This window comes from Vipera berus, assembly GCF_964194415.1.
Source record: "Vipera berus genome assembly, chromosome: 1".
Lineage (NCBI taxonomy): Eukaryota > Metazoa > Chordata > Lepidosauria > Squamata > Viperidae > Vipera > Vipera berus.
Window position 1 is genome coordinate 160,862,472 of NC_138202.1, and position 15,204 is coordinate 160,877,675.

The window sequence follows — 15,204 nt, forward strand, 5'->3', positions numbered from 1 at the left end:
GCCAGGTTTCACCACTTTCAAGCATTTTTTATTAATACTATTCCCAATATTATTAGTGAAATAATTTAATGGCACAGTCTTATGAAGGAAGGAAAGGAAACATAAGACTCCAGGATAAAGAGAATGAACTAGAGAAGTGGTGGAAGTGAAGTGCTCCACACTGAAAGAAAGCAGATGCCTTCCTATTGGGAGGGAAAAACACATTTGAAAAGATGGACATTCCAGCTGCCGAAGAGTGTGGCTCAAAGATCAAAACTATTTGTAATTCACTAATGCATATAAGAAAGATGAAAGTGAAAGAATAGTAGCCGCTTAGTTAGTATAGGTAAGCCCATCAGCTGCAAGAATACAAAAAATCCGTTCTGCAACAACAGGAAGTAGATTGATGGCAAGTAAAATGGCCCACATTTGATATAACGCAAATTGTTATTTATTTGGGTTAGGTTATATGGCTGTATATCTCAAATTAAGGACTCTAGAGAGCTAGAGAAAGCTCCCCCACAAGCAACCCCTCCCCCACATAAAACAGCAGCTGAGGTAAAAATATCCTTTAGTGACAACATAACCAATGTATGGCTCAACTCCACCTCCTGACCCTTAGGCCCAGGTTTTTAAGGTCTTACGGAAGGCAAACAGGGTAGGGCCAATCTGATCTCTGTTGCCTGTATAATCTAATCATGTTACAGGTAGTCCTTGACTTACAAACGTTTATTTAATGACTGTCTGAAGTGACAAGGCATTGAAAAAATGACTTATGACTGGTCCTCACATTTATGACCATTGAGGCATTTCCCCACAGTCAGGTGATTGACATTGACACGATTGGCAGGTATTTACGAAGGTTCCAGCATCCTAAGGTCTTGTGATCACCATTTTCAACTTTCCCAGCTGGCTTCCAACAAGCAAAGTCAATATTTGCTTAACAACCATGGTAGGGGTCATAAAATGTGGCACAATTCATTAATAAACTGCCTTGCTTATTAAGGGAAATTCTGGTTCCAATAGTGGGCATAAGTCATGGACTACTGGTGAAGCCAATTGCTTATTTGTACACAATAAATAATATACACATGCTTGAAATCAGTCATGTTTCACAGCTAGCTTGCAAAGTGATGTGCAGATGATCCTTCCTTCTTGAGAAAATCCAGAAGAGCTGTTCTCATCAAATCCATACTGAGCCAGACTGCCCAAGGCAGTTATGTATCGTAAAATATTAATATATGAGTGTGAGTCCTTCATTGTTTGGTTGAGTAAAAGCAAGAGAGAAATGTGTGCTTGCCTATCTACTTATACAACTAATGCCCTGAATTTGAAAGCAGGCAGCCCTTAGGGGAAATGATTGCCTACTTGTCATAGAGCAGCCTTTCAATTTCTAAGGAATCCATTCGGGAATGACTGATCTTTAACAGGAATAAGAAGACTTGGCTAGCAAGTCTTATCCAGCACTAAGCTCTCCTATGCATAGACCTTTCCAAAACGAATCACATTTATTTTTTTCCTAACAGAGATCCAGAATGTCTTGAAGAAAATTAAAGGCAGCAAACAGACATAATTTTCAGTTATGCACTTAATAATCGCAACTGGGATTGGCAAATTATTAGATTGCGACGGATTTACAACCTTACTTCTGCCATGGTCATTAAATGAATGAGCCATAGTCATTAAGAGAGACACCATGTGACCAGAACTCATAATTTTACTGTCAGCTTCTCCATTGATTCTGCTTGTGGGAAGTCAGCTGTGAAGTGCAGAAAAGGTGATCATGTAATGGTGGGACACTGCAACAGTTGCAATGTCCGCTGGTTGCAAAGCACCAGAATCGTAAACATGTGACCGTGGGAACACTGCAATCGTCATAAATACAAGGACTGGCTTTAAAGTTACTTTTTCAACACTATGGGAACTCTGAGTAATCACAATACAGCAAGGGTGGGCAACTATGGCCCATTTACGACCTGTAGACTTCAACTCCCAGAATTCCATGCTGGCTCAGAAATTCTGGGAATTGAAGTCCACAGGTCGTAAACAGGCTATACCTGCCCACCCCTGCTATACATTAATGGAAGACTGCCTGTATATTTCAAGTTGGTCCTTCATCTTTTATCATGTAGACATGGCTCCAGATCAATCTGAGTAAGTTTATTTCTGTGTTGAATTATTTCTAGTGTGACAAGATAACAGGACAAACAACTGAAATTCAGAAGGTTCTTTACAGAAGACCCTTTTCCCACAACCTTAGAAAGACAGGAAAACAAACAGGGTAATCATGAAACAAATTTATCTTCAGAGACCAGTTTGAAAGTAGGACAGGGCAGGATAGACAAATAAGTAGGGGAACACAACTCTTGTCTATTCTTTCACTGTTCTTGCCCTTGACAAGTTTAAAATGGTTCTCCTACTTATGATCACTCAAGTGAGAGCAAATGTTTTATAATAGTTAGGAACATTGCTTTATTAGGGTTGGTGATCACCTGAAAACTTTAACCGAATTCAGATAAATGCAAATAGAAAATTTCTTCCAGATCTCCCTTTCAGCTCTTGGTGTCAGAAATAATATGGTATTGCCAACGAAGTAAAAATACTATATTGCCTGGCAGACTGTGCACAAGGACAACTGAAAGGTTATTATGCTCACAACAAACACACACAGACACACACTTCCAATACAGAAGGAGCTAATTTTTATTTTTCCTCTTTTTAAAAAAGTGCCAGTGCTATTTTTGTTTTCATTTTGACTGGACTATTAATGCATATTATTCTTCACTGGCAAATACAAGAAGAAAAAAGAAGGGTGCCTGCATCAAAATGAGCTTAAGAGATAAAAGACAGGAGCAGAAAAAGCAGCAGCATTAGAGGAGGAAATTGAATAAGATTTTTTTCAAAGGGGTAGCCATGTTAGCCTTTTGCAGCAAAAACAACAAAGAATCTTGCAGCACCTTGAAGACTAACACATTCATTTTTCAGCCATTAAGTTCTCTTTGTTATTTTTAAATGACAGGAAGATCTAAAGCGGCTTTCCAAACAGATGCTTTCCAGAAGATTGGGTGACTCTTCTCCGATTTCTCAAACACATCTGGAGAGCACCAACTTGGGAAAGTTTGATGTAAGTTAACCTCTTGACTATTTTTTTAATACACCAGTGTTTCAACTGCCTTCTAAGTTTAGAACACTTTAAACATGCCTTAGAATTAAGTATTAATAACTGAATTGGTTAAATCTTGCCTGTTTCAAAAAGTTCCACAAATAAAATTAGAAAGCAGTAATTTTAATTTTATCCCCTGCAGATGTATTCATAAATATTCTTATACTGCAGAAATGAAATATTAGTGACCAACCTTAAAGCCAAAGTGTATGTCCCAGGTTGTCGTTGGCTTTCACGAATAAGATAACTTCCCTCTGCTATGCTCAATAATTGATCTGCTTCTTCTCTCGATATCATCCCATGAAACCTGAAAAACAAAGTCTATCAATATCAGCAGGACACAAGAGAATGTTTTTGTAAGAAAAAATATCAGAAAAAAAAGTAAAGTCTTATTTTTTTCATTTAAAAAAAAATCTTACTTGGTTTTTAAAGAAATGCATAAAAAACTTTCAAAATTATGTTAATTTCTCTACTTAGCCTGAAAACATGTTTATTTTTTAGTGTTTATACAAAACACACCCTACAGACTAAGTAAATTCTGTTTTTATATTAGGTACTTCTGATCATCTTGATTTATAGAAACTTGCCCATTTTCTCTTTGATTCTCATCAACATTAACATCAACATCACGGCTGCATATATTTCTCAACAGTGAAAGTTTAAGAATCCCTGGATGGATCCGAAGGACAAGTGTCCAATCTAAATATTGTCTCAGTATCATAATTTACATATATTTTTTCCAGCAATATGCAAAGTAACTGAATGTGTGCTTCAGGAGGCATGAAATGAAGCATCTGTCTTTGAATTCTTAAAGCAGCTGCGTCTTTTGCAAGGCTCGCATGCTGCTTCAAAAGCTGTCCTCAGCAGATTCTACACATATGTGGAGGCAGAGCCACTTTGCTGTTAGTCCCAGCAGATGAATAGTGTTGTGTATACATGCAGAGACTCAGGACTGTCCTCCAAACAGCTCTGAGTCTTGTGAAAGATGCAGATGCTTTGATGATTTGAGAAGGAGTACTGTTGCATATTGCAAAGCACCTCTTTCAAATGCTTCACAGATCCTTAGTTTTTTTTATCCACGAACAATTTCTTCTAATTTATGTTTGATACCATTTAACTCATAAAAGCAAATTAATCTTATAGCATATTTCTCCAACTTTATCAATGCCTCGGCAGTGAATATCTTGTTGCAAATGTGAAAGATTCACATACAAAAATCAAGAATTCCTAGGTGCTGGCCTAGAAACAGGAGTTTCTAGTCCAGCTTTAGGCATGAAAGCCACCTGGGTGATCCTGAGCCAGTCACTCTTTCTTAGCCCAACCCACCTCGCAGGATTGTTGTGGGAAAATAGAAGAAGTATTACGTAGGTTTGCCACCTTGACTTAGTTCATTCATTCATTCATTTTCTATAGCTGCCCAACTCAACTAAGTGACTCTGGGCAATACAAACAATTAAAAAACATTAAAACAATAAAAACATCCACAAAAGAAATGCAACATATACTTTGGCTTTAAGATTGGTAATTAAATTTCATTGTATTCACAAAATATGTTCATTTTTTTAAAAAAAAATGTTCACTTTTTATGTTCACTTTTTTAAAAAAAGAGCAGTATATAAATAAATCAGGTAAATAAATGATTTGAGTTAAAAATATAGTAAACAAAAAAGTTAGGAACAAAGTATTCTAAACAGGTTTTTGGAGGAACTGGGAGCTAATTCATTTTCTCATTCAAGAAACTTTTAATTTTTTAAATTATTGATTTTTATTGCTGAAAATATATCTAAATTAGGAGTGTTCTTACTTTCTTGTGATAACTCAAGAATTTAAAGAAAAACTAGAAAAGAGGGAAAAATGAAAAGTTTTCTCCCCCCTCCCTTCTTTGGCTATTATTTCTTTCTCTGGCAGTATAGAATTTTTCTTTTTTTCAATTTTCTATATAGCTTTTTTACAATAACAGCTTAGATATAAAATTACAGTGCATTATAAATAACATCAATGTACATTTAACTTGCTATTCAATTTATATATAGTACCACAAACTATTGTTTTTTTTCTAAAAAAATAGATTGCTTATATTTCAATAATAAAAAATAAATAAAAGTGTTAACTTCAGAGTGATAGGAAAATTGAAGCCTTCTTTCCAAACTTGCTGTATGAAGTAAGTGTGAAAACAAGCTTGCTATATACTTTTCTAATATAAAGCAACAAAAATGACAGCTTTCGTTCTTAAAAATAGCACATTCATTTTTATGGAGGCAATTAAATGGGTTCAGTGAAAAAATTGTTCCAAGTCCAAGAACATTTCAGCCAGACTGGAAAGAAATCTGATTTGATTAATGAGATTGTATATGTCAACATTTTATCCTGTGAGGGCTACTGATGATTGAACAAGACTGCCTATGCTGAAACCATAAATAAATTATAAAATAATCCCATCCCTCTCTGAATAGCCTCTATAAGATAAATTGAGACATTATAAGCAAGTGGAAGAAAGAAAGAACAGGAAAAAGTAGCCATCCAGCATATTTTTTTTTATATTTGCTTTGCAGTTCAAGACAAAGAATTGAGAGAATCATATTACTTACTCCCGCCCATAGTATTTAGGTCTGTTCTCCACCTATTGAAAAAGAAAGGAAAGAAAATTTTTACTTGAGTATATAGGTATTTTTTTAAAAAAAAATCTGCTCTATTATGTGCTTTGATAAAGAATTAACTTTATATTTTCTCCAATGGTTACTATATTAGGAAATTTGCTGAATTTCTCCAAGCATTAATGTTAATAATCCTTGTTTCATTTAATACTATTAATTTCAACTGTAAAGACAAATGTAGGGTAATTTCTACTTCACTAAAGCTTCGAATAAAACTGGATGCTGCAACTTTATTCACTAAAGAGTAATTTCATGTCTGACTTGTGCTTAGAAAGTTCTGCAGAAGCCACATTCTACCCCCAACACAGTGAATATGAACTATGACAATGTGATCCAGGTGGGATATGATAGGACAATAGATGAAACAGGATGGGAAAAAATGAAACTAGTGACATAGTTGGGCCCCAACCCTCCTATCATTTCATAAGGGCCTCAAGACATGACTCTACCAGTTGGCTTGGGGCCCCAGTGGAGGAACAGCGTAGTGGAGTACGAACACCCCCCTCTCCACTCCCCCCTCCCCACATATCAATGTATTTTAATGTTTGGTTTTAATTTATGTTTTAATATACTGTATAAATACATTTTCCATGACTGTGGACCACCAAGAGTTACCCTGTGGTAAGATGGGCAGCCAATAAATTTTATAGATAGATAGATAGATAGATAGATAGATAGATAGATAGATAGATAGATAGATAGATAGATAGATAGATAGACAGACAGACAGACAGACAGACAGACAGACAGACAGCCCGCCAGCCAGCCAGATAGATGAGTCCTCTTTCTCTCCTTTGGTTCACATGAAACATTATGAGTCATGACTTCTTTGCTCCAAGTTTCACCCAACATGTAAATCCACATGAGGGTTTAACTCAGATATGAGCCAAGACTTTATGGCTTTTTCATCAAATCATGATTTTTAAAAATCCTAGCAAAAGTCCTGTGATATGAATGCAGTCACTACATTTAATTCCAAACAGCAAAGAAGGTAAAAGGTGCTTTTTAAAACAGATCAAATGACAACTTAGTTCAACCTTCTTTTTTCCCCTCTAAAGGAGAAGAAAATAAACTTCTGAAAGCCAGCAAAGAGATAAAGGCAAGAAGCCTTTCCTTTCCTTCCCCATCCCTACCTCCCACTCCCTGCAGTATATGGCATTCAGAAGCACATGGAACATAGTGTGCAGCCTATCAAATTTAAATCTGAACTAAAATGGTGTTGATAAAGAATAAAACATGGATGCAAATAGAGAGAGAGAGAGAGAGAGAGAGAGAGAGAGAGAGAGAGAGAGAGAGAGAGAGAGAGAGAATGTGTCTAATGATAAAATCTATTTAGAAACAAAAACAAATCCATTTTTCTCAGAAGTTCACTGTATCTTCTTTGAAGAAGACATTGGTGCTAAAACCTATTAAGCCATGGGAACTGTTGACAATGGAAACCAGTCTGAAGAGGTCTTCACAAAGCATCATGAAGAGATAAACTACATAGGTCAGGATTGTCCTCTGATTTTGGCAGACTTGAGCTGCTTCCGCTGTGGAGTAACTCACTAGAGCGAGCAGATGAACAGAAAACTCTATGCACGTGTGTACACATGTATGTGTGAAAAGGTTTAGTCCCTAAGGTACCTTTTCAAAAGGCAACTGTATGTTGTTTTTCCCTTGAAAAAGTTTTGCTTCACTTCTTGGACGAGAAGTGAAACATTTTCAAGGAAAAACAAAAAAAAGCCACTTTTGGGACAACCATGACCAGGATAACTGAGAATCTCCATAGACAAAAAGACTTAGTGCAGTAGTGGCAAAATTGTCACTGAACAGTGTTGAACTATGCCTCCCTATATCAGTCACAGTTAGTTATACTGATTGAGGTGGGTATAGTTTATTACAGCCGATATGGCCAGAAACAGTAAAATATCCAACTGTAGGCTACTTACATACATACAGATATAAAAATGCACTGAACATGATCTAATGATGAATAAGAACACATATAATAAAATTAATTAAAAATATTTAAAAGATCTAAAAATAATATGTATCTTATTTATGTTTCTGACGAATCCCCAGTGCTGCTGCACAGAATCTAGCCACCTGCGCCATCATCACAGCCTGTTCGTCCTTATGCAGCCATTGGAGATAAGTAGTGTCAGAATGGCCAGGACACCTATCGATCATTGGGAGGATATGGTTTTTTCGAATATCTCTATAGAAAGAGCATTGAAGGAGTATGTGTCCAATGGTCTCCACCTCTCCTGAACCACAGGAGCAGAGTCTTTCAGTCAATGATATCTTTTAGGACTTCCGCTGGCGGCGCGGCGCTGAAGACAGCCTTCCCTGGCTGCCCGCGGCTCAGCTGTTTGTTTTTTTTTTTTACCCGAAACAGCGCCGATCAGCTGTTCGGGCGAAATTGAAGCCCCCTCCTCGGGAGAAGAGGAGGGGGTGAGGCCCCAGGTAGGGGTAGAGTTCTCCGAGGCCGCCTGAGCTTTGAGCTTGGGCGGCTGAAGGATCGAACTCCCCCGAAGCCTGGGTTGCTCCCAGCTGGCCGTCGTCTCTGCTCCGAACTTCCTGGAGCAGAGCCAGGCGTCTGCGAACCAGCCCTGCCTGATGAAAGGACTATGATTTAAAGGAGCAGGCAGAGCGGTACAAGAGGAAAAGGTGAAGAGGACTATTTTACTGTACTCTCTAACTTGTTGGACTTTTTAAACTTTAATTGAAAGTGCGTCATAATTGAGGATTAAAAGATGGCGGCTAAACCTCCCTCTAAAACTCTTCGGAGTGGAGGATCCTCGCCGGTGCAACAATCATCACTACAGGCATTGCACCCTCCTGAAGTGCTGACATCGAAGGATTTGCGAGATGCCTTGGATAAACATGCCCAGGTACTTTTGGAATCAATTAATCAATCAATTGCTGATAAATTTGCACAGATGGAGGAGAAATTGGAGAAATTTGAGGAAAGAATGGAAGAGAGGATGGAACAGAAGTACAGCGTGATGAAGGTAGACATTTTGACTTCAGTGCATAAAGTGGCGGAATGTGTGGAAGATTTAGATGAAAAAGTGGATGATTTGGCTCAAAGGAATGCTATGCTAGAAGTAAAAGCACGGGAGAATGAAATTGAAAGAGGCAAGTTGGAAAGGGAGTTAAGCCATGCCCAATATTACCAGATGCAGTTTGCTGTCAGAATTAGAGGCTTAAAAGAGAATGTTAAAGAAGATTTAAAGCAGCTGATCTCTGAGGCTCTCGAAGGGGTATTGAACCAGCCAGCATCTGAAATAAGAGCAGCTATGGATAAAGTGTTTCGGGTGAATTCATGGATTGCCAGACAGAGAAAGTTGCCTAGAGATATGGTGGTTTATTTTGCAAAAAGAGAAATTAGAGATCAAGTTATACAAGCTGCCTATGATGCTAAGGTTGTGATTGCTGAACAAGAAGTCTTGGTTTTAAAAGAAATTCCTCCAAGGATTTTAAGGGGAAGAAAGGACTATACATTTCTTGTGCAAGAGCTCAAGCAAAGAGATATAAGGTTCAGATGGGAGATTCCAGAGGGGCTGATGGTGATGTATGAAGGTAAAAGGTATAGGCTGACTACTGTGAAACAAGCACGTGATTTCTACAATAATGTCTTAAAAGCAACCCCATTAACGCTCCTGGAAGCTGGAAAGGGATCTGGAGAAGAAGAACAACAAGAGGAGGAAACAGAGGAAAATGGTGCTGGAGGAGATCAAGCTACAATCTCTTTGGATGATCCTAGAGAGCAAAGAGTGACGCGTGCTGCTTTAAAACGAGCAAAGAAAATAAAAGAACAAGATCAGCAAAAGTCTTCAGATTCTTCACATCGCATTCATAGCCAAGCTGTGGGAGGAGCACGGCCTAAAGTAACCAGTCCTATCAAAGCTGTGGTCCAAGAGCTTCTCGAGGATATACATGGCAACTAAATTTTTAACCTGGAATGTTAATGGACTAAACTCACCGCAGAAGAGGAAGAAAGTTTTTCAATATTTAAAACAATTTAAGATAGATGTTATATGCCTGCAAGAAACGCATATTAGAGTTTTGGATCAAAAGTATTTATTGAACTCGAGGCTGGGTACGCAATTTGTTGCTTCTGCAGAGAATAAGAAAAATGGAGTGGTTGTTTATGTTAAAAGTGCCTTAACAGTGGACCTAATTGAAGCAGATAAGCATGGAAGATATGTTATGATCGAGCTGTTGTTTGAAGGTAAAAAGACGCTTTTAGTTGGATTATATGCTCCAAATCAACAACAAGCTGACTTTTTTAGTTTACTTCATACAAAGCTTACCCAGTTGGATTATAAATCCTTTATTTTTATGGGGGACTGGAATGGAGTTATGGATGTACAGTTGGATAAGGCTGGAGCCTTTAAACGCATTCCAAGTCACGCTAGACTGCCTAAATCTTTTTTTGAAATGAAGGATGACCTGGAATTGCGAGATATTTGGCGTGAGAGACATTTGCGGGAGAAGGATTATACATTTTATTCTGATAGACACCAATCTTTTTCGAGGATTGATTTTATTTTGTTGACTAATGATCTTCTTTTGAGAACTAAAAAGGTGAAAATCTGCGCAAGAATTATCTCTGATCACAGTCCAGTGTGGTTGGAGATTGATAAGGAAAGAGGAGATAGACGCTCATGGCGCGTAAATGAGAATTTGTTTAGAAATCAGAGAAATGTGGAAGAATGCAAACAGCGGATGAAGGATTTTTTTGAGATGAATATGAATAAGGGTACCTCTATGGATATGGTTTGGGATGCTAGCAAGGCCTATATGAGAGGGGTGTTGATATATATGAATAATAGACATAGACGTGCAGTGGAAATTAGAAGGAAAGAACTGGAGAATGAAATAAAGGAAAAAGAAAAGGCTTTGATTTTGAACCCAGAGGAGGTGAAGATCAAGGAGGCTATTAGACTGTTACGAGGACAATTTGATAAATTAATGGCTGATCAAGTGGCGACCAATCTGCGGTTTGCTAGGCATAATACTTTTTGCAATGCTAATAAGCCAGGCAGATGGTTGGCTTATAGACTGAGGAAAAAACAAAGGGCATCTAATATAGATAAGATTGAGCATAAAGGAAGGGTTGTGTATCAACAGAATCTTATTAAGGATGCCTTTGTGGATTTTTATTCGAAATTATATACTAAAGAGGACATTAATGCAAAAGATATTGATACGTATTTGGAGAAGGCTAGCATCCCGGTTCTTACGCAAGTACAAAAAGAGGGGATTAACCAACTGATTACAGAAGAAGAAATTTTTACAGCTATTAAGGAACTGAAGGTGGATAAAGCACCAGGCACTGATGGCTTGACTGCGGCCTATTATAAAAACTTACAATTAGAGATGATAAAACCGTTAAAGGAACTGTTCCAGACAATCCAGAGGGGGGGAAAGGTGCCCCCGTCTTGGAGAACAGCTTTTATCTCTTTGATTCTGAAGGAAGACCAGGATGCTACTTTAGTTAAAAATTACAGACCGATATCGCTTTTAAATACAGATTATAAGATATTTGCTAAGGTTTTGGCTAATAGACTGATGAGGGTTCTGCAACAGGTGATTCATGGGGACCAAACGGGGTTTATTAGTGGAAGACAAATGAAAACCAATGTGAGACATATAGTTGATGTGTTAGAGTTTTTGGAAAGGCACAACCAGATCTCTGCTGCGCTAATCTTTTTAGATGCTGAAAAGGCTTTTGATCAATTGAACTGGCAATTTTTGTTGAAAGTTTTAGACAAAATGGATTTTGGGGAAAAATTTTTACAACCGATTAGGGCATTATACCAAAAACAAACTGCCCGAATTATAGTTAACAATAGTTTGACAACAGTATGTAATATTGAGAAGGGCACAAGGCAAGGCTGTCCGCTATCGCCCTTGTTATTTATATTAACATTAGAGATACTATTGGTTAAGATTCGGAATTCGGAAAAAATTAAGGGGATACAAGTTGGAGATCAGGATTACAGATTGAGAGCATTTGCAGATGATCTGGTTGTTACAGTGACCCAGCCAGAGAACTCTGTTGTGGACCTGATGGAGATAATAACACAATATGGGAAGGTTTCTGGATTTAAAGTAAATATACAGAAAACTAAAATTTTGGCTAGAAATATGACAGTTTCGCAGAAGGCTCTCCTAGAAGGATTAACTGGATTTGAGATTGTTAAAAGGGTTAAATATTTGGGGGTGATTTTGTCGCCCTCTAATACAAAGCTATATAAAAATAATTATGAAAAGTTATGGGGGAAAATTCAAAAAGAATTGGAGAGTTGGGAAAAATTGCAATTGTCTTTGTTGGGACGGATTGCAGCAGTGAAAATGAATGTCCTGCCCAAATTTTTATTCTTATTTCAAATGATACCGATTCTTAAGAAAGACTCTAACTTGGAGGAATGGCAGCGTGGTATCAATAAATTTGTGTGGGCAGGGAAAAAGCCACGAGTTAAACTTAAGATTATGCAGGATACTCGTGAAAGAGGTGGCCTTAAAATGCCTAATTTTAAATTATATTATGAAGCTGCTGCACTAGTAGGAATAAGTGATTGGATTAATTTGACACAATCGAGGTTATTAAATCTTGAGGGCCATGATCTGTTGTTTGGCTGGCATGCATATTTGCTGTATGATAAGAAGGTAGATACTGTGTTTAGGATGCATATTTTAAGACAGGCATTGCTGAGAGTTTGGAAGAAGTATAGACATAAGTTAAGCAGCAAGATACCATTGTGGGCAATCCCAAAACACGCAATAGAAAATATACATGCTGGTTTCAAACATGATGAGACTACTTACAAGGAAATTTTAAGTTTGGAAAGGAATATTTGGTGCTTGAAATCATATAGTTTCTTGCGAGAAGAGAAGGTTGTTCAGACTTGGTTTCAATATATTCAGTTACAGGCCAGGTGGAAAGAAGATCAAAAAAATGGATTTGCAACGACTGATGAAAATTTGATAAAGCAAATTAGAAATCAAGGACCAGCACATATTAAACGGATATATCTTGCATTGATAGAGATCGATTCAGAAACAGAGCTTGTTAAGGATTGTATGATAAAATGGGCCCAAAACATTCAGGAAGTTATTACAATGGACACGTGGGAAAAGATCTGGGTGAGGAATGTAAAATTCACTCAAGCTCAAAGTTTAAGAGAGAACTTTTACAAAATGTTTTATAGATGGCATCTAGATCCTAAAAAGCTTGCAAGTATGTATCCGAATTATCAGCCTAAATGTTGGAGGTGTGGTGATGAAGAGGCAACATATTTTCACATATGGTGGACATGTAAAAAGGTCAAGGCTTTTTGGATAAAAGTCTGGTGGAATATGCAGAAGATTTTTAAACGGAGGATAAAGTTTTGTCCGCAATTTTTTTTGTTGGGAATAATTGTTGACGCTACAGTTGTGGACTCTAAGTTGATGTTGAATTTAGTTACGGCAGCAAGACTTTTGATAGGTCAATATTGGAAGAAAGAGGAACTGCCGACTATACAAGAGTGGATTTTAAAGGTTTCCGACTTGGCAGAGATGGCGAAGATTTCGGCCTATTTGAAAGATTACTCGCAAGAACATTATATTATGGAATGGAGAAAATGGATTGAGTTTATCCAGAATAAGTATAGGGTCAAGAAGTTTTATCTAGCATTTGAATAAGTCTTCTTTCGTTTTCTTTTTTCTTTTTTTATTTTGTCTTCTATATATATTTAATAATGCTAAGTTTTGTTTGATCCTATATAAGTTAGAGAGTGATGGATTTTAGAATTTATAGTTGTTAGTATATGGTTGTTTATGATTGCCTTTTTATATATATATACCTTGTATTTAGCTCTGGGAAGTCCGGGGGGGGGAGGGGGGTTAGGGGGAGGTGGGGGGGAGGAGGGAGGGGGGGAGGGGGGGGAAGGGGGGAGGTAGGGAGGGGAGGAGGGAGGGGGAAGGGGGTTTTTTAAAGGAAAACTGTATTTTTAAAACTTTTCAATAAAAAAAAAAATGATATCTTTTTATACTTGCTGTATAGCAGGGGTGTCAAACTGACGGCCCGCAGGCCAGATGTGTCATCAGGAAACCACCCCCACCCCATTGCTGGCAATGGAGAAAAAGCTCCGATACGTCGCGAGTTTGACATGTCTGCTGTATAAGATGGCGAATGGAAGCACAGGGCACCGTGGGAGCGAAAATGCTTTCTGGTGGTTTGCTGACTACAACTGGCTAAGATAACCTGCAGGAATAACAACATATCTAATAGAGTCTGGAGACAGAAACAGCGGAGCTATCCCTAAGTCTGCTTGCCTCTCAGTGTCCTCTATCCTTTTTCGCAAGGTTTGTTTTGTTTGGTCGTAGTCCAATTTGAGTACTGAGGCTGGAGAAAGGCCTACTTTGGCAAGGTTGGACTCGATTGCCTTGATCCTTGATTGAGGTTGTTATTTAGCAACATCTGGAGGGTCCTGAATTTTCTGTCACAACTGCAGTAAGAAGCTGCATATGCAGAAGACAAGCAGGAAGTCACCAGCAACGAAGTACGGTATCTAGCTAAACAACAACAACAACAAACCCCTAAAAAGTGATGAAAATACGGTAGTTGTAACTACTATCAGGTCATTACATAGTTTAGGAAATGGCAGCTGTTGTCTATTAACAGAATAACAGAGTTGGCTTCTTTGGCAGCTGCAGCACAATTTTATCACCTTTGTACTAAATCTTTTCTATTCTCTTTCTCCTAAGATGGCATGATTTCCTCTGGGCTGGAAAAGTCCAGATGATCACTGCAGCCTAGTTTTGGCTGCTCTAGTTGATAACAAAACAGCATAACTGGATTTAGACCTCAGCAGTTTACCAATGTTCTGGAGTTACCCAGTGATCTGATTTAACACTCTGGGCATTATGCAAAAGGATGCTCATAGCCTAATTATTTTGACCAGAAAATGACCTCATTCTCCCAAATGACAAGAGGGAAACAACCTTCAAATGTATTTATTTTGTTTTTTTTAATTTATTTTTCACATTCTTAACTGCCTGTCTCTCTCAAAGATAAAAATACCTTAGCTACTTGTGAAGATCTAGCCATTATATAGTTCACCTCTGAATTTGGTGTGCTATCAACTTTTATAGGTCTTCTCAGCTGGAATAAATTTTATGCCAGAGATTAAATTCTACTCACAGCTCTGTAGTCAGTCACGCCACACACTCAATCCCTAAAAATGTAATCATATTTTTTTCTTGTCTCTCCAAGCCCAACAAATGTTCCTTCTGAATTCTCAGCACTGGAAACAGCACACAGGTTGCTCTGGGGTTAGCATTCAGTGGAAGCACCACAGCAGCTCTGAGGGTTTTAACAGGTCATTTGCATGTGTGTGTATGCATGCACAGTGAACCCTTCCCTGTCAG

General features: G+C 37.8%; 1 protein-coding gene across 2 annotated transcripts in view; it reads right to left on the minus strand.

Moving 5' to 3' along the window:
- The window catches only part of CHN1 (chimerin 1), a gene marked incomplete at its 5' end in the record, with an annotated part of 127,843 nt that overhangs the window by 55,141 nt on the left and 57,498 nt on the right, over positions 1 to 15,204 (minus strand). The window contains 2 exons of one of the 2 annotated variants that reach the window (XM_081313976.1): positions 3,336 to 3,449; positions 5,731 to 5,762. In XM_081313976.1, coding sequence (XP_081170102.1) covers positions 3,336 to 3,449; positions 5,731 to 5,762 — 146 coding nt within the window. The remainder of the gene's footprint in view (positions 1 to 3,335; positions 3,450 to 5,730; positions 5,763 to 15,204) is intronic. The other variant, XM_081313975.1, reaches the window with a different exon arrangement.